The sequence below is a fragment of the Platalea leucorodia genome (assembly GCF_965183815.1).
Source record: "Platalea leucorodia genome assembly, chromosome: 4".
Taxonomy (NCBI): domain Eukaryota; kingdom Metazoa; phylum Chordata; class Aves; order Pelecaniformes; family Threskiornithidae; genus Platalea; species Platalea leucorodia.
Genome location: NC_138826.1, coordinates 16,856,417 through 16,882,808, shown reverse-complemented (window position 1 = coordinate 16,882,808; position 26,392 = coordinate 16,856,417). Strand labels below are relative to the sequence as shown.

At 55.4% G+C, this 26,392-nt stretch overlaps 1 protein-coding gene across 1 annotated transcript in view; it reads left to right on the top strand.

Moving 5' to 3' along the window:
- Positions 1 to 26,392, top strand: part of HPSE2 (heparanase 2 (inactive)) — a gene marked incomplete at its 5' end in the record, with an annotated part of 113,159 nt that overhangs the window by 83,521 nt on the left and 3,246 nt on the right. The window contains 4 exons of the mRNA XM_082308873.1: positions 2,168 to 2,215; positions 10,950 to 11,043; positions 13,696 to 13,802; positions 14,942 to 15,056. Coding sequence (XP_082164999.1) covers positions 2,168 to 2,215; positions 10,950 to 11,043; positions 13,696 to 13,802; positions 14,942 to 15,056 — 364 coding nt within the window. The remainder of the gene's footprint in view (positions 1 to 2,167; positions 2,216 to 10,949; positions 11,044 to 13,695; positions 13,803 to 14,941; positions 15,057 to 26,392) is intronic.

The window sequence follows — 26,392 nt, the reverse complement described above, 5'->3', positions numbered from 1 at the left end:
CCAGAACATAAAGCATTTGAGGTTAGAAAGCAAGCTGGGCTAATCTTGAAACCCAATTGCAATGTATCGATTTTCAAACCCAATATCGACTGTGTTCATAATTTCAGTTTAGATTTCATTAGTTCACTCTTGTACACTTCATGTGTTACACTTTAGGCAGCAGTCCCTGTGCTGAGCATTTAAAACCTGGGAATCGAGTTTTTTGATCCTTTTGGCATATTTCCGCGTACTTAGTTTTATAGAACAATATTTGCAAAATCCCCTTTTCACCAGATGACCCACGTGAGTTGCGGGGAGCTCGCACCTCTCCCTCTGGCTGCACCACGGCTGGTCCAGCTGGTCTCCTTGCCCTGCTCAGCTGGGGAGGAACCATCCCCAGACCAGTGCCCTGGTACTGGCCCCCCCGGGCCTGACCCTCAGGAGAGATGTAAAAGCATTTCTGAAAGGCAAGCCTGGAAACTGAAGCTCACAGCACTGCTAGGCAGCAGAATCAGTGCTACGGGGTTTTACAGCATGTTATTGTTTTTCCATTTCTAATTGTATCTCTTCCCTCTCTGTCTGCAGGGATTTATTACTGCTGCCTTTGCCAGTGTCTTCTTATGCTTCACAGGGTCCAGCTGCCCTTTTGTCCCAGTCTATAATTGACCATCGTCATTAATTTAAAGTCAGAATGATTGTTTCTGATCTATATTTAGCCTGAAGTTTGCTGCTCTCATTTCAGACCTGATTAGAGGCTCATGTGCCGGAAAGCTTGCTGTTCTTCCCTGCCGTGACAACTGGTCTGATAAAAGGTCTCATCTCTCCTCACAAACCTTCCCTTTCCTTCCCCACCCTCGGTCATGGGACTGTCCTGGGGGAGTTGGGGTCGCAGGACCCAGCGCCACTCATCCCTGTGACCCAGCGGAGTCAGGACAGCTGTGTGATTCCTGTTGTGTTCCCGGGATCCCCGTGCATCAAAGAGCAGCCCGAGACAATACAGCATCGGTTTCTTTCTCATCACGTTCACTTGCTCAGGCCAATGTCTCCTGTCACGTGCATATATTATCACTTCCAAAATGCATCAGCTACACAGCGCACGTTACGCTACTGAACAGAAAAGTGTGCCTGTCCACTTGGTGTGTGCCTTTGTGTGTTTTCATATCTCTGCTCCTAAGTGTAAGAATACAGTAACTGCTTGGGCTTTCTCCTGGGAGCCGCAGTTTTCCAAGGTGCAGTTTGGATTGCTAGACCAGGGAGCCAGGGAGGGACTGTCTTGGATGGCAGCAAGCCTGTGCTGGAGGCTGCTGCTGTGGTGGTCCCATGCAGTCCCCAAGCTTAGGAATTGCTTTGGTTTTGGCATCAGCAGCATAAACAGATACACCTGTGTTGCCTCAAGTCTGACTCAAATAGGAGCTGTCTGGAGGAGGTGTGTTGTCTTTAAGATAGTTGGGTCATAAGCCATCAGGAGACTAATACACACACACATAACCCACTGTAACCTTGGGCTTGGAAGTGCTGTGGTTAGTAATAGGAATGGGACAGACTAAAAGTGCACCCAGGTCAGAATCCCATCAGTTTCCTAACAGCCAGTGCCCAAGAAAGAGCATCAAAAAAAGGGAAGCACGTAGCAGTATTTGTCCAGCCTTCCTCACACCCTTCAATGCTCAGGTGCTTCCTGAGCTGGAGGTGGCATCTTTGCATCTAATGACTTTGCTGGTTTTTCCTTCCATTTTCTTCCATTTTCCCAGCCCTTGCTTGAGTCCAGGGAAGGAGTTCCTCAGCTTAAATACATGTTGGGTGAAGAAGTGTCTCCTTTTAAGATTGGCATTTAAAACTTTTTCTTTAATCGCTATTGAGGGTTGTTGCAGTTGTAGAATACATACCCCAAGATCTTGTTCCTGAAACACTATTGTGCTCCAAAAGCTCTCCCTACCTGCCACAAAATGATGCTCGGAGCTCTGCTGCCAGTTGGGTTTCACTCTGTTACTCTCAGCTGTGCTTGCTACAAGCATTTGTATTAAGTATAATTTATTCTTTCCATTTCAGGATGCAAAGGTTTCATCAAAGAGGGTCTGTGAGTGCGGTGACCGCCTTTGGTATCCTGTGATGTAGGATGGGCATCGGTTGTTTTAGGCCTTGCCCTGTGACAACATTGGGCTTATGTGGTTTCTTCCTCTGTTTCCCGTAGGTTCATGAAAGTGGCTGGCAGCACGGTGGATGCCGTTACCTGGCAACAGTAGGTATTCACCATTTCTTCTACTTTCCAACACTAATTGCAGTGATCAGACGATGCTGGGAGCAGAGCTGATGCGCTGTCTGAGCGTGAGAAGGGGCAGACGTGCGACCACCACCTCCTCTGTCCTCCTGCTGCGTTTAAATAGGTGAAAGAGGCTCTGTCCCTCCCTCTGGAGCCTCTCTTACAAATACAGGAGGGGATGTATTAACCTTTACCACAGCAGCCGAGACAGAGACTATAAATACCACTGCCTGCATGCCTGGTCTGCCTGATTGCTGGCAACAAAGCCTGCGCTGGATCGCTGAGTCCCCAGGGGCAGCTGGGAGGACAGGCAGCTCCTGTGGTGGCCGGGCTGGGGATGACAGGGAAGAAAAAGCCGTGTGTGACAGATGTATGGGACTATCTGAAAGCCCTTTTCCTTTCACCCTGATCGCTGTCTCCCCACAACCACTGGCCTGAAGCTAAGCTGGTTTGGCCCAGAGGAGGGAGAGGCAGCTTAGTCCAATGGTAAACGTGTAATGCCCCATTCCCCGCTCCGTTTTGTAAGGGTCTTGGATGTCCGTAGACACGCCGCTGTCCTGCACTGTAGATGGGGCCCCAGAAGCAGATGTTGATGGAAAGGAGGTGAACATCCAAGATCCAGGCCCGAGTGGGGCTGCCAGAGAGATGCTGATACCTGATTTCCCCTGGTTCCTACACATGAACATGCGCTACAGTTCAGAAGAGGCAAAGCAAGCTCTGAGCTGTAGCACTGAGTGTGACAAGCACCAAGAGGAGGGAAAAGTTTTCTTATGTGGGGGAAAATCCATAAACACCTTTTTCCTTCTCTTATTTCCAACTGCCCCAGTTTGCACACTGTGGCCAGAGGTAGGTTCCCCAGCAGGCTGTGACCCTCTGCAGTAGGAGCGCAAATGCCAGTGCAAAGGCGAAGCGGCGTGCAAGCACAGCAGCGACCGCCAGAATTGATAGAAAAAGGGTTTGTGGAGCAGGCAGGACTCTCTCCTGCCACAGAAAGGGCACATTTCAGAGACAGGCATTCACTGGAGCAAAAACCACGGTGAGACCCACCCTGTTCCCAGAAAAAGTGGATTTGCTCTGACGCTGAGTTGAACTTCCCACGCAGGGCACTGGCCTTGAGCATGGGAGCCGGAGTCTCGGGTCCAAGGCGGGCTGTGTGTGATGCCCACAGAGCTTGTTCCCCAAACTGGTCCTCCACAGCGACCCTTCGTGGGGTGCTCAGGTTGCTTTGCTGAAGTGTAGTAGTGTGGTTTGTAAAGCCCATCTCTTGTAAAGCCTACCTGAAGACCTGCTCTTAAAAAGAGCTTGGTGGGTTTTGAGATATGAGGTTTTCTTGACGTGTGCCCAGGGTCTCCGTGTTGGTGTGTTAACCTTGGAGCCTCCTGCAGAAGCAACTGTTGGCATCTCAGAGTGGTTTATAGCACCAGCATCCAGCAAGTCCTGTTCCTCAGGGACCTTAGCTTGCCTTGCTGTGCCGCATTGTTGCTTGCTTGGGTATTTGGCTCCTGGGGCTTCCCTGCCAGGCAGCAGCAGCTTGGTGCAATGGGGGCAGTGGGGTAGCAGGACATTTGGAGAGGGATTTGTGTTACTTACAGGCTCATGCTGTGCAATGATGATGTATGTCTCAGCTGGGAGTTTGCTTTTCATGATTACACGATGTGCTGATCACATTTACTTAGTCCAGGAATTTACTTTCTGCAACAGGGCTTGATCACTGGGCCAAGCCCTTGGAGGAGTTGAAGGAACAAACTTCCAGGCTTCAGATGTGGAGTTTCATCCTGGTGTGCAGGGAATCTGCCCACATGGCTGCTTGGAAACCTCTTCTTATAGGATCAGTGCAAAGTGCTCGGCAGCTCTGGTGCTGAGTGGCCGCGCTGAAGCAGCAGCCTGCGAGCGGGAGGGCTGGTGCAGCTCCCTGCGAGGGCTGGCAGAGCTGAGATGCTGCTTGCTGACCCATTTCCACTGCAGCGTAGGAGCTGCTTTTCCCCCAGCCCGGGTCTGCAGCTCTGGAGATTGCACCCGTATGCATTTGCAAGGACTGGCAATGGCCACAGCTCCGAGCTGGGCTTCTGTACTGTTTATGAATAAATGTCAAAACAGTGTCTCATCCCTCCGCTCCAAATAGCAAAACAAAACAAAACAAGTTCCTTTGTATCCAAGAAGAAAATTATTAGCAGGAAACTAAACTGCTGTCTAACTTCAAGTATGAACATTTCTGTTCCAAACCCTAACGTTCTCCTGGGATATTGGTTATAAATTTGTCAAATCTGTTATTCCTTTGAAAAGGCTGTGCTCGATCCAGAAAGGGAATTGAGAAGAGAATACATTGCAGGGATCCCTATTCTCTGTGTGAAAACAGAATATATCTGAAATATAACTGACAGAGAAGTGACACTGGGTGGAAATAAGCAACCTCGCCAGCCTTTCTGAGTATGGTTTCACTTACATATGTAACTCAGCATGTGTGCATCCCTCTTCAGAAGTAATGTGTTGCTGGAGAGGGATGTGTGAATGGCTTCGAAACGCTCAGGGAATTTCCACTAAAGGAGGGTGTGGCAGGTGGGACTGACAGTGGCTCCGAGACTTTTGGCATTTCCCTGATAATTTAGTTTGTTTGTTATGAGTAAATGCTCGGTTTATTGCGGACCCCCTCAGTCTCTGGATGCAGGTTGCCACTGCTCAGAAACCTCCCCACAGCCATCTCTTCGCTCGGTGCTGGTGTCCTTGCACATGGTGAAGATTCATTGCCCACTTAAATGCGCAGCCGTGCCCGGTCCTGTCCTCGGGCGTGCTCTCTCAGGCTGTATGGCTGGTTTTCCATCCAAAGTGTTGTGCAAAACTGCAAGTTTTGCATATTTAATGGGCAAATCCTTATGCAATGTTGCTTCTGAAGCACAAATCCCTATTAATTACAGGGAAAGGAAATGTTTGCATCTTCAAAGCCAGTGGACATATATCCTTTTGGCTCCTTGGAGGATGACACGTTATCTTCCAAGATGGAAAGTCACCCGCCCTATGTGGCAAAACAGAGATGCCAGGCACACAGGCATGTGGGGGATGCTGCTTAAAATGTTTTTGCTGAGCTTGGTTTTGGGTGACATCTCTTCTGGCTTAGACATGTCAAGTGTGCAGGCAGAGTTTCTCATGAGGGGGCAGATTTCCCAAAGGTGCCGAGGCAGAGTTGCCCAGCATGCACGCACACACACCAATGTAGATCTCAAGTGAATATATTTGGGCTTGCATGAGCCTGCTGTGAGTGCTCAGAGTGCGGCGTCTTCCAAGGTTGTACCTGGAGAAAGGGGTTGCATGAAGGAATCACTGGCCCATCACCTCCTGTAAATAAACCTGGCCAGGACATGGCTTTGCCTACTGGCTTGCCATCCTCTGCACTGTTTGATGGAGGGCACGGTCCCTGGCAGCATCGTGGCCCTGGCCATCCGCACAGTCCCAGGTGACGCCAGGGCATGGCCGGGGAGATGGCATGGGCCAGAGACGGCTCCCACAGGCGGGACGGACTGAGGCACCTCGTCTGGGGGCAGAAAAAGGTGTGGGTGTGAGTTGTGCCTTTAGGGCCAGAGAGCAGCCCCCAGTCATTCTTCTTTATTAGTTGACTGGACACGGGCAGCGCCTTTTGCCTGTGCCCGCAGGTCTTTACCTGGGGGGAGCAGGTCGCATCCCGCCTCTCCTCTCCGAGCAGTGGGGCTGCTGTGTCCCGTGCTGCAGACAGGGGTTCTGCCCTCTCCTCGGGAAGACGCTGAGGGATGGGGGCTGCCTCTGTCAACAGAGGTGTCTCGGTTTCACAGCTGCGGTGGCAGCGGGGTGTCACGCTGACGGCGGGGATCTGTCCCGCTTGGCGTCCCCGGCAGGCGGGTGCCCTAATTCCTAGCAGACTCTCCCTGTAGCAGCAGGCAACAAAGTAGATCCGGAAATTCCTGAGCTTTGGGAAGTGGGCTTTAATGTAATTAACTGCAACAGAAGAAGAGGTCAGATAATAGGGGCAAAGGTTTCTCTTTAAAATGAAAGAGGAGGTAAATGAAACCAGCTGCCCAGGAGCCAGTGCACTGCCTTCATTAAAAAATGGGACGATGCTCATAGTCCCACACAGCAGATTGTGGATCTTTCCAGAAAACCATTTTAAAGGCAGCACAAGTCCCGGAGGTGACAGGATAGAGGCGTGTAGCCCCAGGTTCGCTCAGGTGCCTGGCACTGCCTTTCTCTGGGAGGGCTCTGTGTGCCCTGGCCTTGCAGCCTGCCCAAGAACAAGGGCACTTCTGGCTGGCAGCTGTGCTCAGCCCTGCCTCAGTAGACCCTCTGGCAGCAGCTTTTTTGGTGCACTGTTCCCAGCTCTTGTCTTTGTGTCTTGAGTCTCATGCTGCAGTTCCAGCCAGGGATGGGGGCCGGGAATTGGGGTGGTGCATTCCCTTGTGCTGGCACAAATCCCTGCGCAGCCCTTGGCAGGGTTCTCCCCCCGTGCCGTGCTCTGGTTTGGCCACCTCCGGAGTTATACAGTCACACCTCCCCCTGCAAAGTGCACTGATCCCATCCTGGGTTTCTAGGGCATATTCAAATGGGGATTTTAGCAATGGGGTAATGTAAACGAAAGGGGGAGAACTGGCCTCAGCTTTGTATAGTATAATAGGGCACCCAAAGTGGCTGTACATGGCCTTTCCACTGAGACGTACGTCTCATCTAGGATTTAGTTGCTAGATCCCTCTTTTTCTTGGCTGGCTCTTCTTAAATTCCTGCAGATTGTCTGTCTACAGAGATAGTGGCATCAAACTGGGGGACATGACAAGTCAGCACTGCATGCAATTGCCTGTATCTATTCTCTCCTGTATTACAAGAGACAACATAGTCTGTGCCCATGGTGGGCATGCTGAAATCTCCTAGGCTTCAGGGCCAACTCTGGTGCCGCATCATACTCAGAGCCCACTGGAAGTTCTGCCAGCCTGTGCTGGAGCTGCGTAGCTTGTCCATGAGCTACGTGTCCTCTGCCTCTGCAGAGCCGTGGCTGCCAGAGACCCCTGCCCGTGCTGGGGAGGGTCTGTCCATTCATCTCCTTTGGCGCTTAGACCTTGCCGGTGTGGGGAGAGGGGGATGTGGATGCCGCAGCCCCCGGGACTGGCTCGGCCCGGCTGCCTGTGCACCGCGTTGCTGCCTGGGGAGGTACTTGTCAGCGCTGCAGCTCTCTGCAGCTGCTGCTGGCTTTTTTGGAGGTTGGAAAGTTGTGATTGTTCAGGTTTGGTTTTTTTTTTTTAAAGTCAAGTGCACTGAGTCATTGTAAATATCAGCAAAGCTGCAGTCTTTGCTCCTGGGAATAATCCACGCCTAACAAGCACTTCTCCTGCTTTAAAGGCTTGTCAGTTGTCTGCATTCTGCAGATTTCTATACTGCCTTTACTGACAGTTAAAGTTCGCAAAAGGAAATGCCCGAACCTCACTGATGAAGCCTACAGCTGGAAAGGGCTCACCCGCTCCTGAGTAACCTGGTACCAGTGAAGACCTCAGTGCCTCTCTCTTCCTCGCAAGCCTTGTGCAACTGGTGCCATTTTTCCTCTTTCCCAGTTTGGAGAGGTTGAAAGTACCTGTTGGTGTCCAAGAACTTCCCAGGCAGATCTGCAGGAGATCATTGCCCATCTTACAGAAACTTGTAATTGTCTTCATGCTCTGCTTAAATACCCAAAGCCAAGGTGCTCTCCTCCTTGCTCCCCCAGGAGATGTGCTACGAACAAGATTTCCTGATACTGAAGCAGGTTTTATTTTGCCTTTCATCCCTCTGCCAGTCCCCATTTCTCTGGGTTGTTAATGAAGGTGACTGTGGCACTGTCCCGGGGCAATTCTCGTCCCTGCAGGGTCTCGGCTGTGCTCAGCACAGCAGCATCCTCCCAGGCTGCCTCCTCCGCGTGGTCCCTGGGAGGGCAGAGACTCCTCTGGGGCTGCTCCTGGAGAGATGTTCCTCTCACTTGGCAGAGCACACCTTGCGCTTGGACAAGATGATGAGGCAAGCCTGCCTTTGCTTTCTGAGGGTTTTTTTTCTGGGACCATATCGGCTTGCGCAGACAAGCTGAACCCTACCAAAAGCCCGCTGCATTGGAGGGGCCATATGCAGACTGAGGTCTCTCTAACTCCATCTTTTCCCATTTAATACAACCTTATTTTTATGGCCTTTCAGCCATTTTTCAGCCCAGGTGATGGGGTTTTTAGTCCACAGCAGTCTGAAAAAGTCGTTTCTGTTCAGTTCTTAAGTGCTGTGCTAAAATCCAAACATCTGCCATCCCCAGAGTCCATTGCTTTGTAATTTTGTCTTAAAAAGTAATCTCTGTAAACCCCACCACTGCCTGCTGCTTACAGATCTGCTCTCCTCCCGGCAGCCAGTGGTTTGATAGCGTATAAGTGATTGGAATGATTTCGAACACTTCCCAAGTCCCCCCCTGGAGATAATCTCTGCCCTTAGCACCTTCCAGTCAACACAGACATAGAGAAATGCCTCTTTCCTCCTTCCCTGGGTTACACAACATCGGAGTGAAACTGGGCATGATCCCGTGCTTCACTGGGGACACAGCAGGGACTGTGCGTCTGGGGGAGGACTGGCAGAAGACACTTCTCATTTAATGCATTTCTGTTCTGGGCCAGTTAGTTAGTCTTGGTGTTGCTCCCCTTTCACCGCAGCTGTGCACAGCTCCAAGCACGTTTACCCTGTTACCTGGGTAGTGACCTGGAGCAGTGAGATGCAAAAATCCTCTCTGAGCACTCGTGCATGTTGCACGTGTGCCGGGTGCTCTGGCTGAGGCTGAGTTAGCCAGCAGCATCCTTTGGGGATGCTCCTGCATTCCAGCACCCAAGTGAGGCAGCCACTGCGGCCGCTACAGCTGCTCACTGGTATGGGTGAGATGCATTTTATGGAGAAATCAGCCCTGGAAAGCTGAATCCACCTTTCTTCAGACCCCAGGTCTGTTATGCATGCCAGCACCCATGGCTGCACTGAAGTCTGTGGAGAGGGAGAAGGGTCTGCGTAACTCTGGTGGATGTGGCTCCAGCAAGGGATGGGAGGCAGCAGCTGGGCCCTGCCAGCCCCAGCCAGAGGTGCTGTAATTCCCGTGCACCTCCATCTCCCCAGCACGGCTCTGACACGCTCCAGGGCTCACTGTGTCGAGTGGCTGATGCACGCTGCAGATTTGGGAGAAGATTCAGAAAGTTTCTCTTGCAAAACCTATTTATCAGCCAAATGGCCGTCCCAGGGGTATGCCAGTGCATGCTGCAGCAGGTGTCCTGGTGTCCCTGCACGGCTGGGAGGAGCCTCTGGGAGATGTGCTCCTTGCGTGGGGGCAGAGGTGCCAGCCCCAGACACTTCCTCAGGAGGAGTGGGTTGGGATTACCTCCAGCCACAGGGTATTTGCACTCCAGGATAGACTGCTTCACCTTATGTCCTGGAACCAGCAGACAGTATTGAGGCATTTCAGAGCCTTCCTCCCACACTTAGAGACAGATGATTCACATTGTGATTGACAGCACTATAGCTGTGTTTTATATAAGCAAGCACATGGAGAGCAGGAATCAGCCCTCTGTATGGGAAACGCTCCCTGGCATTCCCAGGGCAGAAGGGATTTCTGTGAGAGCAGGACTTCCCCTGTGGGTAACAGACATGGCATTTCTCAAGTGGGGGATTTGGCTGTGGACTTGGCTGGGAGAGCGAGCAAGGAAGGTGCAGGTGGTGCAGGGGTGCTGGGAGCAGGGCTCACTCTGGTGCCGTAGGACCTCAGCCCGTGCACCCCATGATCACTAATCCTTGCTCAGAAACACCGTCAGGGCTTAGCCTGAAGGGTTGTCATTGCAGCAGGATGCCCAGGAGCAATTCTGGTTCTCGGACCAGAAGAGGCTCTGTACAGTCCCCGCTGCAGACCAGCCACTGAATGGGTAGGGTCCCACAACCCGGGCAGAGCGATGCAGTTATTCCCATGGCTGGGAGCAAGGGCAGCTTCCCCCATCCCCTCCTGGGTGTTCACTGCAGCAATTTCCAGTGTGGCTCAGAGGGTGTTTGCTGCTTGGGACCCTTCTCCCTGGTGTCTGCATAGTGTCCTGTGGCTAAGGGGCTCTTCATTTCAGACATTAGATGTGCATCTTCTGTTTTGCCATCCCATAAGAGTAATCTTTCCAGTAGCAATGATACTGGGCCCAGGGCTGACAGGCTTATCTGCTTTTTGGAAACAGGGTGTCCCTAAGACAGGGGATGGGTACGGATGGGTACAGATGGGCTGAGCTGGGTGAGCAGAAGATCTCCCAAGATCTCCCTGGCGGTGGAGCCCAGGTGCTGCTATCACAGGCATCGTGTTGGAGGGTCTCTTTCCATGGTGTCTCCATGAGATCAGTGCAGAGGGTGCTGCAAAGCCTTTGCAGGTGACGTTTTGCTCCCTGCATTTTGCATTCTGCTCCCAGCGTTTCACCAGCAATAGTTAAGCAAGTGCAAAACTCCCCATGGTTTCTGCAGTGCAGGATGCTCCGCGTTTAGGGTGCATCCACCTCATGCCCTGTTTTGGAGACTGAAAGCATCTGCCAGACACTGGCATGGCTGGAGGGCCGGGGCAGGGCAGGGTGCAAGCAGAGACTCCCCCAGAGCAGAGGAGTTTTCTTGGCATGGGGCAGCAGCAGGACAGGAGGATGTGGTTCGGGGCAGAGCTACTCCCAGCTGTCTGATCCTTGTCTTCTTATTTTCCTTCCAGTTACTATATTGATGGCCGAGTGGCCAAAGTGACGGACTTCCTGAAAACGCGCCTGTTAGACACGCTCTCTGACCAGATCAGGAAAATCCAGAAAGTGCGTGAGTGCAAAGGGTCTGCGAGGGGTGAGGGGGCACCGTGCCTGTGGTGGCCGGCATTGGCACAGCTCGTGGCCAGGGCTCTGGCCTGAGCCCCAACACGCTCCCAGGGGAGCTGGCGTGGGGCAGGGATGGAGGGCGGCTGCTGGGGGTGGCTGTGCTCCCAGCCCTCCCAGGGGACGGGAGGAAAGTCCAGGATGTGCAGCAGGTCGGGAGGGAAGCAGCTGCGGGCTGCAGCATGGCGTGGGCTGTGCAGGTGTGCCGGGACGCGGGCTGGATGCACGGGACAGGGGCAGGCACTGCAGTGCAAAGCCTTTCTAAAGCAGCTGACTCTTTCCAGTCTCCCATCCAGCCATTCCTGAAACTTGCTCCTGAGGACAACGAGAGGAGAGAGCAGCCAGGTGGTACCAAACTGTCCTGAGCACAGCTGGTGCCGTGCCTGCTCAGGAGGGGGCTCCTACTGCAATATTTTGCTCCACTCGCTCACAGTGCCTAAAAATGTTGCTTGCAAAGTTGTGACAGTTGCATTTCCAGGGTAATTTTCACTAGTGGAGAATCATGATCATTATGAACAACTGTTTTTTTTTCCCTGATGATCATGTTTTGACTGTGTTATAAAACCCAGCTGTTGCTGGCGTGCTGCGTCAGAGTCCATGGCTCTGCCTGGCTAGCGCAGCCTGCAGCGAGCTCTCCTCTCCCCGCTGGTCGGGGGGACCAGGCTCGCGTCTCTAGTGACGGGGTAGGGGATGGGGCTTTGCAGGTCCCACTGCGTCGGCTGATATGGGGGCCAGGACTGTGACCGGCCCACTCAGCTGTCAGTCTGACAACAAATAAGGAACACCTAGTAAGCAGGGAGGGCTTTAGGGACTAGAGGAGATGACCGTCCGTCTGTCTTGTCTAGGTTTTCATACCATACCGGTCACCGCAATGTCTTACTGTTTTAATTCCTGCAGGGAGAAACCGTAGGATGAGTAAACAACTCAAAGAGGCCCCAGGAAAGGGGATGCAAGGGTCGGCACAGCAAAACTGGAGGAGAGGAGCTGCTTGCCGAGTCCTCCAGCACAAGCTGGGAATCATCCACGCATGCGGATGATCCTCCCGCTGTGGGGTGGCATGGTGGGGTGACTGGTAGGATCAGCACAGGGGCAAGCGAGAGGCACCAGCTGGCCCTGTTCCCACTGGGGGGACACAGCCTCACCAAAAGTGGTGGCACTTGTCCCTCCTCTGCTGTGGGTCGGGAACCTGCTGGGAAGGGAGCAGGAGCCCCCGGGGGGGGCTGGGCAGAGGGCTCCAGTGAGCGGGGCACCAACAGTGGGATGGCTGTGGACAGTGTCCACCATTCCAGTCACGGGCAGCTGGGTGGTGACAGCCCGGCAGGACAGGACACAAACCCTAGGGGCTCCCTGGACCCCATCCATCCTCAGTGTGGGTTGGGGGAATCCTCACACCCACGGGGCAGGATTTGGTCTGCGCGGGGCAGGGCCAGGGAAGGGCTCTCCTGGGAATGCCAGTGTGGCTGAGCAATAGCGCAGTGCTGGGTGCTAATAGCCTCCAGCTTGGCTTTGAGTCCGTGCATCCTGCCGGGGCTGATTAGAGCAGCTGGGCTTGTCCACTTCCCTGTTTTATTGCTTCCTCTCCGACGGGGGAAGGTGGCGGGCTTAGATAATTACAGGCAGGATGCCAACACCTCTGGGGCTTCAGTCAGGGATGTCGACTCTCACAGGCTGTGAGTGGGAGGCAGCCCAGAGCTGGCGTATTTAACATCTTTGAGGGATCCCAGTCCATCCAGCACATTCCAGCGCTCCTCACTAATGGGGCAGGATCCATCAGGCTGCACGGAGCACTCCTCAGGCCGCCGGGTTTGCAGACATCTGGTCACGGGAGCTCGTCACCCAGCCTGGAGAAGCGGGATGGCGGGAGAGAGGACGGGGCGTTGCGTGGTGCCGGAGGTTGCTCATGCTGGGAGAGGGCAGCTCTGGCTATCTGAGCCCTCCCATCCTGCCTGGCATCTCAGGGGTGTCCGCGCTATGGCTGGAGCCTTGTAAGGGGTGGGCCAGCAGGTTTGGACCTGCATGTCCTGCCTGTGCCAGGGACCCCTTGGATGGTGAAGCAGCCCCTGCTCAGCCATGGGGCTGGCTCTGCCAGCGCCCGGGGACATCCACTGCTTTCTTCTTGGGCACTCACCATCCCTCCATGTGGCTCCAGTACATGTCCCAGGGCTCCCACACTGCAGAGCCATCGGGGCTCAGGTGCTCCCTGCGGCTGGCAGCCACCTTGTGTGGGGACGTGGATTGCTGAGGTGACATAGCAGGACAGCCTGCAGGACAGAGCACGTGGGGAGACCACAGGGGAAGAGCAGGGCCTGGGTTTGGGAGCATGAGAGCAAGTCTAGGAGGGTGTGTTTGGAGCAGCTTCAGAAGATGGGTAGTGGACATGTGGCAGCAGCAGGACCAGTGAGGACCAGTCTCCCACCACTCAGGCATGGTGAAGACACCTAGTGACCGTGCCAGGGCCGGGCAGGCACTGACTGCCCAGCAGCAGCGTTACTGAAGGTCTCTGTAAGCCTTCCAGAGCATAGCACAGGAGATGTCTGCCTTGACTTCAAATCACAGGTTCACGAGAGTCATTTTAGTTGTTTGTGTCTCGCGCAGGTAGTGAACACGTACACGCCGGGGAAGAAGATCTGGCTGGAAGGTGTTGGTGCAACCTCGTCCGGAGGCATGAACAACCTCTCCGATTCCTATGCGGCCGGGTTCCTGTGAGTTACGCTGGCTCACTGGCGCCAGGGCACTGCCACCCCCACGGGCTCTGCGGGCTCGGGTGCTGCAAAGCCGCTGCAGCTGGGAGAGGGCCAGCTCTGTGCCCAGAGACCCCACCTGTACTCCCCCTCGGTGCTCCCCCAGCAGCCTGGGCACTGTTATTTTCTCTGTAGCTTCCCTATTACCCTTACCCCTCCTCAGCTCTGCTTTTCTGTAAGTAACCCAGTCTCTGGTGTACCCAGAGAAGCAGAGTAAGGAGGGGACTGCTCGGGAACCCACACAGGTACCCACGGTGTGCCCACAGGGCATGGGTGTGGAAGGGGAGGTGAGATCCGAGCATGCCAGCTCCAGGACCCAGGGCCGGCATCCCGACAGGCTTGCCTCGCTCAGCAGCTCAGGATTGCCCAGGCCTCCTCCCTCTCTGCATTTTTGGTTCAGGCTGCAGCCACATGTCCTTGCGTGCATTCACTCCCAGGGCACCTGCCCAGGGAAGCGCTCGGCAGGACTCTGCTCTGGAAACCATTTTCTCTCCTTCTTCAAAGCCACAACCGTTCCTGGCTCCTGGGGCTTGTCTACGGCACAGCCCCACGGCATGGGTATCCTGCTGCAAAGCCCCAGTTCAGATCTTCAGAGCTGGCTGTGATCACAAAAGATGGAGGAAGATTAACTAGGCTCTGGGGATGTGCCCAGGGTATTGGGGCTGTGGCAGGCTGCAAGGGTTGAAGACTTTGCCCAGGGGGTGTGAGGAGACAGGCTGGTGCAATGGTCTGGTCCCCCCTGCTGAAACAGTGCGTGCAGGGTGCTGGCAGGCTGCGGGGACACCCCAGACTTTGGGCACAGGGCTGCGACGCTGGGTTGCACGCAGGGGCTCAGGCACGGTGTCGGGACATGCAAGCCAAGCACAGCTGGGGCAGAGGTGGCTGTGGCAGGGGGAGAGGCACGCAGGCTTGCTGGGGTGGGGATGGTGCGAGCCGGTTAATACCCAGCTCGCAAAACCATCTGAAGGCTTTGGCTCAGGCGCTGGGAGCAGGCGCCAGGTCAGGTGCACAAGAGCAATGCTGTACGCCGGAGCACGGCTGTGCCACGGGGGCCGAGGGCTCCCCCCGCAGTGGCCTGACTCTGCTCCCTCTGTCCCCAGGTGGCTGAACACGCTGGGCTTGCTGGCCAGCCAGGGCATCGACGTGGTGGTGCGGCACTCCTTCCTCGACCACGGCCACAACCACCTGGTGGACCAGAACTTCAACCCCTTACCGGTAGGTCTGCCCAGGGGCATCACACTGGCGCTGGCTTCTCCGCACTCATTTGCGGGGAGGTTTCTCTCCTTCTGCCCTGTCTGAACTCTGCTTGAAAATGAATTTTTCCAGATCTGTTTCTTGCAGTATTAATAGGAGATGTTAGATCGTGTCGAACGCAACATGTTGGAGGCAGATGGGAGACCGTTACCTCTGTGGCTGAAACTTCATCTAGTGCCCAGGGTCGGCAGCACGGGAGGGAGGCTGGTGCCACCGAGGGGTGCCAGCACGGACTGCGGAGTCGGAGGGGGGGATGTGGCAGGACCACGCATGGCACAGGGCGGGCAACCGGATTGGTAGTGGTGAGCTGGCCTGGGGAAAGCCAGGCTGGAGCCTCAGCACCTGACTTCAGATCTCTAGAAACCAAGGTGAAGGGCCTTTGAAGGGCATTCCTGGTTTCACAGGGAGCAGCAGTTCTCACCAGTGCCCCACAGCATCCCTCGCTCTTAAAAAACGCCTGGGCGAGGGGAGACTCCCAGCACACATGGTGCTGATGAAGAAACCGCATGAAAAACCCTGTTAAAAGTAGCAGGTTTCCTTTTCATCTTTTCAGGGGGGGCTAGTAAATACCCTGCCTTGTAAGTGGAGAGCCATGCAGAGCGGCTGGGTGCTCTGCATCTCCCCTAGAAGGGATTTATGGGTCCATGACCCGGCAGACCCTGCCAGCGGGCCAGGGATCTGCATTGGAGAGGTGCACAATCCTGCCGCTGCAAACCTGACTTTGACGCTGTGCTGGGATCTCGGGGGCAGCTGCAGGGGGGCAGAGGCTGAGGGAGCCGCGTCTCGGTCGGCTCTACCTACTCAGCCGGCATCCCCGCGACAGCATCCCCGTGGGTCAGGGGAGGACGCGGGAGGTGTCTGCAACACGAGGTCTGTGCTAAGCCCCCCAGCAAGGCTCAGTGGGTGGCTCTGGAGAGCAAACCAGTGAGCAGCAGAGCACCGTCCCCTGCCTGAGCTGCTCTGGGTATCTCCTGGAGCACCCTAGGCTGCTCCTGCACACACCCCTCTGGCAAGCATACCTGCCAGCTCTGGGGCCGGGGCTGGGGAGAGCCTGGGGGGCTTTGAACTTTGTTTGAGATTAATCTGAGCCTGGGGCAAGCGCTTGATGGATTTCTTCTGAAGAGCCAATTCCCCTGGCCAAGCCACATCCCTCCCCCCACCCCGTCCCAGGGCCTCGGGGCCCCCCCCCGGGTTGCTCCTGGCTGGACCGGTGCAGGCCAGCTCTCCCGGCATAGCAGCGACAGCGGATGGCCCACGGCCAGCTCTCCCGGCACAGCACGGGCAGCAGCCCCAAAGCGGCTGGAGCAGGCGTGCAGTTAGGATTGGGATTAAAGCCAGGGAAGGAGTTCGAGGAATAAACCCCAGGCCGTTAAACACAATGGAGGTCTTTAAAATGGATGTTGCTGTTGTTCTAAAGATAATTCTCCCAATAAGTTAGATGCCACATCCCTCATGGCTGTTTCCTTGCTCTCCCACATGTTTCAGTGTTCATCTATTTCCCATATCCCACCGCTGTGTTCCTGCACAAACTCCAGTGGGTGTTTCCCAACCCCATTCCCTCCACTCCTGTGCTTTAAAAGAGCCACGGGCAGGTGCAAACCGACGGAGGGTTTAAAAGCTGCAAACACCAAAAAGCCCAGTGAGACCGGACCGTGACCTGCTCCATGGGGCAGCTCTTTTCCCGTGGGAGCTATCAGGGAGATGAAAGCCACTGGCTGTACCTGCGCGGGACCATGGCGCTGTGAAATACAATCTGCTCATTAGCTGCCATGACAAAGAGGTTTCCGCACATGGGCTGGGCGTGAGGCAGCTGCCTGCTGAGAGAAGCGCCGCACCACCGCAGCATCAATCGCGGCTCCGGCTGGCAGCTCCTCAGGGAGCTGGGAGCCAGGGCTGGGCTCCCCATAGCAGCTTTTGCACCTCCTCCTCCCCTGCCACTGCTGTTCTCTACTTGTCAGATGAGAGGACCGGGAGCTGCATGGTCCAGGGAGTTTCCTGCGTGGTCCAGGGATGGTGCAGCAATGCGAATACAGCCCTCCATCCTTGTGCTAAAGAGCTTCTCGTATAAAACCAAGTGATTTGTAGTCCATTGCCATATGAGCACTGCGCTGCTACCATGGGAGCCCTCCTCCTTGTCCTTCAGCTGGGCCCCTCGGATGCCGCTGGTCTTGCTCATGTTAGTACTGTCTCTGTCAGGGCATGTTACAGCGAATGGCATAAGGGAGCTCATAAAATGTGGTGTGGGTGCTGCATTTGGGGATTGGGGAATACGGATAATGGGGGTCGCTTGGTGGGCACTGCTGTGGGATTCTCGGCTTCTAAATCACCACGTTTCTTTCTGCCTCTCCCCCGGGATTGCAGCACTGGGGGGGATTTGTTATGTATGGGGGAAGGAGCAGGCAAATCACTGCACCACTGTATGTATAGCAGGATGCTAGCTGCTGTCATGGGCCGTGCTGTGAGCTAGCGAGGGGTACCAGTGCAGAGAGCACGGCTGCTTTCTGTGTGCTGGTTCTGGGCGGCAAACCCAGGCAACCTGGTGGGGCTTGCTCTGTGTTTTCTGAGAGTTAGCCTTGGCTTGAAAACAAACTTGTAAACTCTGGCCATTTCAGTGGGAAATGCAAGAGCACCTGGGAATAGCTGCTTGCAGGCAGGGATGCAGTGAAACCTTGAAAGTGGAGGTTTAAGCTGGTCCATCTCTGGCTTTGTGCCACAGTGGCTTGCCGGTGCAATGCAGCCTGGCTCCTTAAAAATGGTCTGAGGCGGCAGTGGTGTGGCCAAGGGGCACTGCAGGTTCATGCAGAAATTAGGGAGATGCTCACGTCTCTGCTGGGCTTTCTGCACACAGTTGTCTCATGAGCTAAGCAGCGTCTTGTGGCTTCTGGGACACCTTGCAAGGGGCATTTGTGCCTCCATCCAGGTCCTTTACCCATGAGAGAGCAGCTCTGGGTGCCTGTCCTGGCTGCCAGAATTGCCCATCCACCCTCTCCTCGGAGATGGTGCCATCAACGTCCCGTGCAAGGATGGGTGCTGCGGAGGGGGAGGCGAGGCCGTCTCTCTGAGCCTCCTTCCAGGTGCAGATCCAAGGAAACAAGTTTCTCTTGCTGGACTAATGGGGACCAAAACAGGATAAACAGGGTGACACGAGGTTCCCTGGCCTGGGCACGGGGGCAATAAGGCTGGGGAATGGAAATGCTCCTGCTGACCTTAATGCAACTGATCTCAAGTGTTTTAATGCCTTGTTATTTTTGAGATAACTTTTCCATGTATCATTGGAGTGTTTTTTCTTCCTGAGTGATTGGGGCAGCCAGCTGTATAATAATCAGGACTTGTGCTTGAGAAGTCCTTCAAATAAAGCCGCTCGCAAGTACGTCAGTCTGCCTGCCTGCATCTCAACCCATCTGCACATGTGTGTGGGAGTGAGGAGCAGAGGAAAGGAGGGCGGGAGCAGCACTGATATTCACCCTTCACAGGGCAGTGCCTTTGAAATGCTGCTCTGGCATTTAGTAACTCCAGGCTCATTTCAGGCATGCAGTGTACATACTCCATCTCTCTTTCCTTAGTATCGCTCTGAAACAGTCCAGAGGGATGCAGTACATTTACTTCATTGGAGAGCCCCCAGGCAGGTGTGAGCTTTCTCTTCAGGTTGTTAGAGCATGTTAAAGACCTTTCTGCATGCTCTTCCACATGGCATCACCTCTTTTTTATCCATTCTTGGTAGTGATTTCTGTTCCCTTAATGCACAGTGCTGTAAGGTTATACCTATGCATGGAAAAAATTGAGCATATTTCTAGGCAGGGCCAGAGCAACACAAACCCCATGGAAAAGCCAAAGCTGAAATCCAGACTTCCATCTCCTGATAACTGTGGCTCCCTTTGGACCTTCTCCTAAAGACTGTAGACGGTGAGACACTTGGTTCTCCTGTGTTAAGTAGATGCTAAAACTTCCCTTCTGCATAAAAGTTTCACACGCAGCATGAGAAAGGTCCAGAGGGATCAGAGAGGGAAGCGACGGCAGGGGCTGCCTGCTCAGCTGTGGTAGTAGAAGACAGTATGATATTGCCTGTGAATTGATGGCACCCTTGAGAAAGCATCGGAGCAGTGTGGAGGTCTGGGCCTGAAGGTGCCGTGGTCGGGCGCTTGGATGCTGCGGGTGATTTTCACCTCCTTTGCTTAGCCCAAAGGCACTGAGGAATGCAATGGAAAAGTTACTGTTTGTCCTGGAGGAGGGAGGACCCTGGGCTCGTATCGGGTCTGTCCTTAGTCATCTGTCCCCTTCCTAGCCAGGCTTTCATAAAAGCCCTGGTGTGAATGAGTTCGGTGCCAGGCTGTGGCCATCCCCAGCATCCTTTGGGGTCCCTAGGGCAGAGCGGTGGTGTGAGCTGTGCCCTTGGGCTGCACCTGGCGATTCGGTACCCACAGTGCCTGCCCCACACGTCCCAAGCACCGGTCCCCCGATCTCCGGGTGCGCAGAGGCACGGGGCCCACCAGTGAGGTGCCACGCTAGGCGCCAGGGTGGGAGCGGGTCCCCCAGCCGTGCTCCCGCCTGCTGCACGTACGCGCTCCCCGGTGCACTCATTAGCTGAGCTGGCTTGGCCGGAGACGCTGCTAATTGCAGCTGGAGGTCCCAGCCGTCTGCCTGGACGGTGCCTCTCCCGCCCCTGCGCTGCACGGGAGGGGGCCCTCCCCAGGCCAGGGCTGCGGGGGCCGGGTCCTCGCCCACCTGCGCCCGTGCCCACCCTGCTGTCCACTCGCCCAGGGGCTGCCCGGCTGCTGGGCTGGGCAGTGTCCAGAGGTGAAGAGGAAACCCGGCATCCATAGGGGGGAAGTGTATAGAGAGCCTTTTTCCGCAAGCGCTCGCGCTCCCACCGCCGAGCCCGGCCAGCTGGCTGCAGGGCCGGGGGAATTCAGCCCTGCTGCTGCGCCGGCCCATCTGCACGCCCAGCACTGAGTCACTGCACTGCGCACACACAGCCAGCCGAGCTGCCAGGGGCAGGACTGCGGCTGCTGTTCCCCCCGGCAGGGACCCTCGGTTTTGGGGTCGCCGTCGGGGAAAGGGCGGCCAGGTCGGGCTGCAGCGTGCCATGCACTGCGCAGGCAGAGGCATCGTCCCAAGCCTGGGAGCAACAAAGAGTGGGGAGAGGGAGTGGGTCCAATGGAGCTCGCACACACATGGAAACTGTTCCTGACGACCATAAATCTGCCACGCAGGCGTCTGGCACCCCCATCTGCCCCGCACGCTGGAGCACTGGCTCTGGCGCGAGCGACGCCTGCAGACGGAGAAGGGGTGGGAGAGGCGAGGATGGAGCGTTCGCTCTGGCCGCGGGAAGGAGGGATGAAATCCTGGTCAGTTCAGGTGTGCATGGGGGAAAGGCTCTCCCAGGAGATGTCAAGCCGGAGAACAGCCTGCTGAATGTCAGAGTGGAAATGGTGCCCTGCAGAAATCCCCCAGCCAGCCTCAGCACGAGCACCTGAAGCAGGTCTGAGCAGGGCATCCCCTCCGCTACCTTGTCCTTTCAACCATGATCATACCAGGTCTCGAGGACTGTGGCATCCTCTGCTCTCTGCACCCTCACTGCATTCAGCCTTCCAGCAGCTCTAAGTCTGCTCTGAGGCTCATTTTATCTGCAAACAAGGAGACAGATTTAAAGTGCCTAAACTCTGCTTGCTGTCACAGCGAGTTAAGGGGCCTTTCCCTCTTAGTGCACCATAAAAAACATCTCTGAAGTGCGTATGCCTGGAGTCTCAAACACATCAAAGCCGTGCTGAGGCTAGCAGCTCTAGCACCCACCAGCCGGAGCTGCAGGACACGTGCAGACCCGGAGCCAGGCTGTTCCTCCTGCACCAGAGACTGGGGCAGAGACATGCTCCCGCTGGGGCCAGCAGCAGCAGTTGGTACTTGGAAGGATGGACGCAGCCACTGTCCACGTCTCCCAGAGGCACCGTACTAGTGACAGACCTGCCCACCTTGGTGACGGAGCCATCCTGGGGCTGTGGAGGAGGTGGGACAGCAAGACCCTTCCCAGGGTGGGTTGGTGCTCGCCGGCAGAGCAGAGGGAAGTAATATTATGGTGAAAAGCAACAGAAGAACACAAAACAGCAAAGAAGTTGCATTTGGTTTCCAAGCCCTCTGATCCGGCAGCTCCGCTCCCTTCCTGCGGCCTCCATCGCCTGGACCCTGTTAGGGAGAGGTGATGACAAAAGAGAGGTTTGGCTGTTCCTCCTTCTGCTCGGCTCCCCGGGAAGGTGGAGGCCGCTGGCTGGGGGCCAGCTTGTGAAGGGCAGCGGTAGGCAGGGGCCACTTCCCACACACCACTTTCCCAGTGCCTGGGCAGGCTGTCCCCTCGGTGCCACCAGTGCCCAGCAGCGATTCCTGTGGCTGACGCTCCCACAGCAGGAATTTTGCCTTAATGTCAGTGTTTGGCCTTTCTCCAGGATGGAGAAAAAGAGTAGAAGAGGCAGAGACAAGGGAGAGGGGCTGAGCAAAGGGTGCAGTGGCTTGAAGGCTGGGAAGACGTGATGCTAATCAGAGGCTTGGCGGGGTGTGCTGCTGGCACAGCTCGGGGAGACCCTGGGCTGTGGGGCTGATGCTCAGCCCAAACACAGAGCTTGCGGTGCTGCTGGCACCAGTGGATGCGAATGCTGCTCTCCGAGCCCATGGGTGCACAAACGTTAGCAGGTTATTTGGGATCAGGAGCGACTCTCCTGGCTGTCCCCACGTGCTGCGCTTTGGGACTCATTGCAGAGCCATTGCAAAATGTGACCTGGTTTCCTCTCCCTAACCAAGAGCCAGCCTGCCATAAGCCCCCGTAAGCACACAGGGTGCTCAACACAGCCACAGCAGCAACTGTTCTGCTCTACAGAGCTGCTCCTGCGCCGGCTAATGTCCCATTGCCCTCCCTCGCCCTGCCTGCCTCCTCTCCTCTCCCTCCTTAGCCAAAAGGCACTGGGGTACGGGGCTGGCAGCCCCTCATGTCATGCTTCAGCCGTAGACTGCTTGCCAGCAGAGAAAGCTGCTGGGAGGATGTGAAGGCGGAAGGCGATGCAGGAAAGAGCAGTGTGAGATGAGGCGTTGGCAGCCGTTAGAGCAGGAAGGAAGAGGATCAGCACAGTGAAAGCCACGGACGCCTGGGGAGAGACGTCAGCAGCTTCAGGGGGCTGGTGGGTGGGCACCTGCAGGGACCAAGACTAAGCAAGAAAGGAACTGGGCAGCATTGGCCCATCCTTTCACAGGTGCAGGTGTCTGGATCAAAGCAAGGGTCTGCCCTCCCCTGCCAGTGCCGCTGGCTCCTGGCAGCCTGGTCCACCTGAAACCCCCTCATTTTGGGGTAGGAGGAGCATTTTTCCCCATTCATAGACCCTCTCTGGAGTGTCCCCCATGGTGCTCAGGGCACACCCGCAAATTCCCCCAGTACGGCAGCAAATGTTGTAGGAGACCACTGACCAAGTCGTCAGCTCTTCAGGACCCCCACGCAAAGAGGGTGCACATACAAAATGGCAAACAGCTCATGTCCCTAAGGATGGGTGCATGCGAGCTCATGAGGAGAGCATCAGCGCCTGCTCCCGGAGCTCATCATTTTGACTTCAGCAAATTTTCCCTTTGGGAAGAAGCTCTGCCCTGCTCTGCTTGTCACAGGACCTTGCATGGGATTTGGGTGAGAAAGCCTCAAACTCCCACAGTCCAAGAAGCACATAAAACTCAGGGATAATGTTAAAAGCGGCATCAGTCCAGCCTTGCTGAAGGAATGACCAGCCGTGGCTTGAACAGGATGTACAGACCTCCGCAGGGAGAAAGCTTTGGATGCTGAGGATCTCTTTAATCTAGTGGAAAAAGAAAGAACAAGAACCACTGATTGGAAGCTGAAGCCAGGCAAACTCAAGCTGAAAATAAGAAGTGGGATTGTTAACAGCACGGATGTTTAACCGCTGGAACAGACTCCCCGGGAAGTGGCGGCTTCTCCATCCCTCCAAGCCCTCACAACCACAATCACTACTTTTCTGGAAGACGTTTTTGCCAAAAACAAGCCATCAGGCTCAACAGAGGGATAAAAGAGTGAAGCTCTCTGTCCTGTGGTGTACGGGAAGGCAGACCAGCCAGCCTTTATCTCCATACGGGTTGCTTGGACTGTGGAAAAACGCAGATTAAGGTGCAGGAATGGAGCAATCTATAACAGGCTGTTGAAACTCGAGTGTGCCTGAGGGACAGAGGAAGAGCTTGGGCAGCTTCAGAAGAGGGAAGAAGCAAGAGGAAGAGGAGGAGGGCGGGCAGCAGCCAGCTGATGCTGCTGGTGACACGGGGACACAGAGCCATACCCCAGCAGCCCCAGCCAGAGGAGGCTCTGCACCGTGGGGTCAGCACCCTGCTCATTTGAAGTTCATCTGCCTTTGCTGGTTACAGCCCCCAGGAGACTGAAGGGCTACGGCTCTGTTACTCCTTTTCTGGTTATGGCAACGTCTTCTCACATGTGGTAAACATGGATTTGAACAAACTCAAGTGGGCTGTAAAGCTGCTTTGCTGTCTCTAGGAGAGAGCATGGGGATATGCTCCTGCACCCTTCCTAATGGCTTTGGAGACGGGAAGGTCTGGTTAATAGGTCTGTCTGAAAGTCTGCCTAATCAGTCTTGTTTCCAAAAGCTGAAGTCTCTGAAAGCTCCTGCAATGAATTAAAATGTGCAAAGAGATCAAGTGGGACCCTCTGGGCTTTCCCCGTCTAGTGGAAAGCTCGTGGGTCTTTGCTGGCCCCATGGTGCTCAGATGTGGCTGGCCTGAGCTCTGCACATCAGCTCACAAGCGCCCTTCCTGCCCATAAATCAGGGGTCCTGGCCAGGAGACCTCCTGAGGTGCAGGACAGCTCTGCCTTCAGGTGCTCGTCGCTTGCAGCACCAAGGGCTGCAGTGGCAGCACTGCTTAATGGGTTTGCAAAGTAATTAAAGCAAGAAAGTTCCCTCAATTCCCAGGGGACTAATAACGGACCAGATTCCTGTCTGTTATTCCTCCTCTACCACTACAGCTGTATTGCTGGCTCAGCCCTCACAACGGGAGCCCTCCGTGACTCCAAAAGCCAAATCCTTTCTGCGGTTGCACTGGTCAGAGCCATGCATCTCCCTGGGAGTCGCCGGGGCTGCCTCCGATGGGATGCCCAGCACCGTGCTGCAAGGCGGGCACTCATCTTTACAAGGGTCATATGGGCGCTGTCAGCCTGGGGCCATGCTTGCACAGGGTTTGCCATATGGAAAGGGGTGCCAGCCACTGCCAGGGGTCTGGGGAGAGGTCACTGATCAGTGGAAAAAATGGAACAACCACCCCGGTTGCAGCCAAGCTGGGTTTCAAGAGCAACTGCTTGTCAAGCTGGTCACCATTTGAACAGGAGCCAGTAGCTGCAGGTGCCGAGCAGCCCCAGTGTGATTTTAACTGGGGGTTCACTCATGCCCGTGGTAGGAGGAGCCCCAGAGCACCAGGCCAGCTGAGGGAAGTGCCTGCACCCGGCGGTTTGATCCTGTCATGCAAGGTGTGTGTGTAATTCGTCATCCAAATGCTCGGTGTCACCAGCTCCTGGTAATTTATTGCAAGTAACATGATTTGGCCCCCACCGCAAGTGGGCTTACGATGACGCGAAAAGCTGCAGCTGTCTTCAGTGCTTCTCTGTAGTAAGCTGAAGACCTCAAGTGCCTCAAGACCGGTGCTGACGACTCCTTTTCCAGCCCTGGGTCGTTTTTCTGGCCCTCCTTTGAACTCTCTTTGGTATTTCCACATCCTTCTCAAAAACCGAGACTTTGGAGCTAGCCTTGCCAGCAAGGCAAGGTAAAATCACTGCTCTCCCCTTGCTTCCTGCAGATACTGGAGGGACAGGTCAGCCCCCACGCTGCCCTGGGGGCATTGCCTGCACCAAAATACTTTACGCTCAGCCATGGTCATCTCATGCTTTGCAGAACAGCTCACCCTGCATCACTGCTGACTGCCTTACCCATCTTGTGGCATCTGCATGGTTTTTCTCAGAAAAGCTGTGTACCCTTAGCTGGATCAGAAGCTCACAAAATGTGGCCAATGCTTCCCAGAGAGACAAGCATCTTTCCTTGTGCCCAGCCCGAGAGATGCTGCACCCTCGCTGGTACTGAACGGCACAGCTCTGCTTGTGAGCCCTCACGGTGGCAGCCCGGGGCTCAGCTTCCCCGGCTCTGCAGGGGAGCAGGGTTTGTCAGGACACCCTTGGGAAGAGTGTATGCCAAGACAAGAGATTTGGCAGCACCTGGGGCAGGTTGCAGGGCTGGGCAGCTCCCACATTGCAAGCCTTGCTGCTGCTATGCCTCAAGAGTGGAGGGAACCTGGTGTCAAAGCAGCAAACCCCCAGGGACCACCCTGCCCGGAGGGGTGAGTGCTCAGCCAAAGGCTGGAGCTGCCGGTGCCAGCTCCCCATCACGACAAGGCCATCACAAGACCCCTGCAAAACAGCTCTTGAGACCCATATGGAAATTTCGAGGGCAGCCATGAAGTCTCTGACCTCTATCACTCCCACAACTTGTGGGCAAAAGCAGCATCTCATCAGTGGAAATACGGAGAGGTGGCAAGAAACACCAAGGGGGCTGCTAGAAAGACGTAAGAGCCTGAGCTGACAGGTAGCTTGGAGCACTGAACTCATTCATTTTTAACTCACAACTGTGGGGCTAAACACTGCAATCTGTGCTCACCTTTGGCCTCGCCATAAACTCAAGTAATTACTCATCTAATGACGCCTGCTAATCAGCGTGGCTTGCCAGGGAGCCGGCAGTGTGCCGGGCACTGCGTCTCCCGCCTGCTGTGAGCCCAAGCCGGGTGGGCTGGCACAGCTTCCTGCAGCAGGGGAAGGCTGGCACAGCCCCTGCAGCACAGTGCGGGCAGGGACGTCCCCAGGGTGTGGGGCAGCACCGCCAGCCAGTGGGGACGGGAACGGTGGCACGCACCACAGGGACAGCAGCGTCTGCCCTATTGAGCAACTGCAGCTCATCCTCCCTGGGAGCTTCGGCCTCATGGGCTGAGCCTCCTCGAGGTGCACAAGCCTCTCTTTTCACCCTCGTGTCTCCTCTGGGGCCTGGGGTTTGCAGGGGAAGCAGTTACCAGGCTGGTGTGGCACGAAGCCCTGTGGTTTTGGCTGGGAGCAGCGAGAAGAGAGCAGGAGGTGGCTTTTCCTCCAGCACCGTGGCGAAAGCTTACCCAGAAAGTGGAAGTGGGTTTGGATCTCCCTTTGCCAGGCCAGCCCAGCACTGCTGGAACTGGTCAGCTTCTGCTGAGCTGGGCTGGAGAGAGGCTGGGGACTGGCAGTC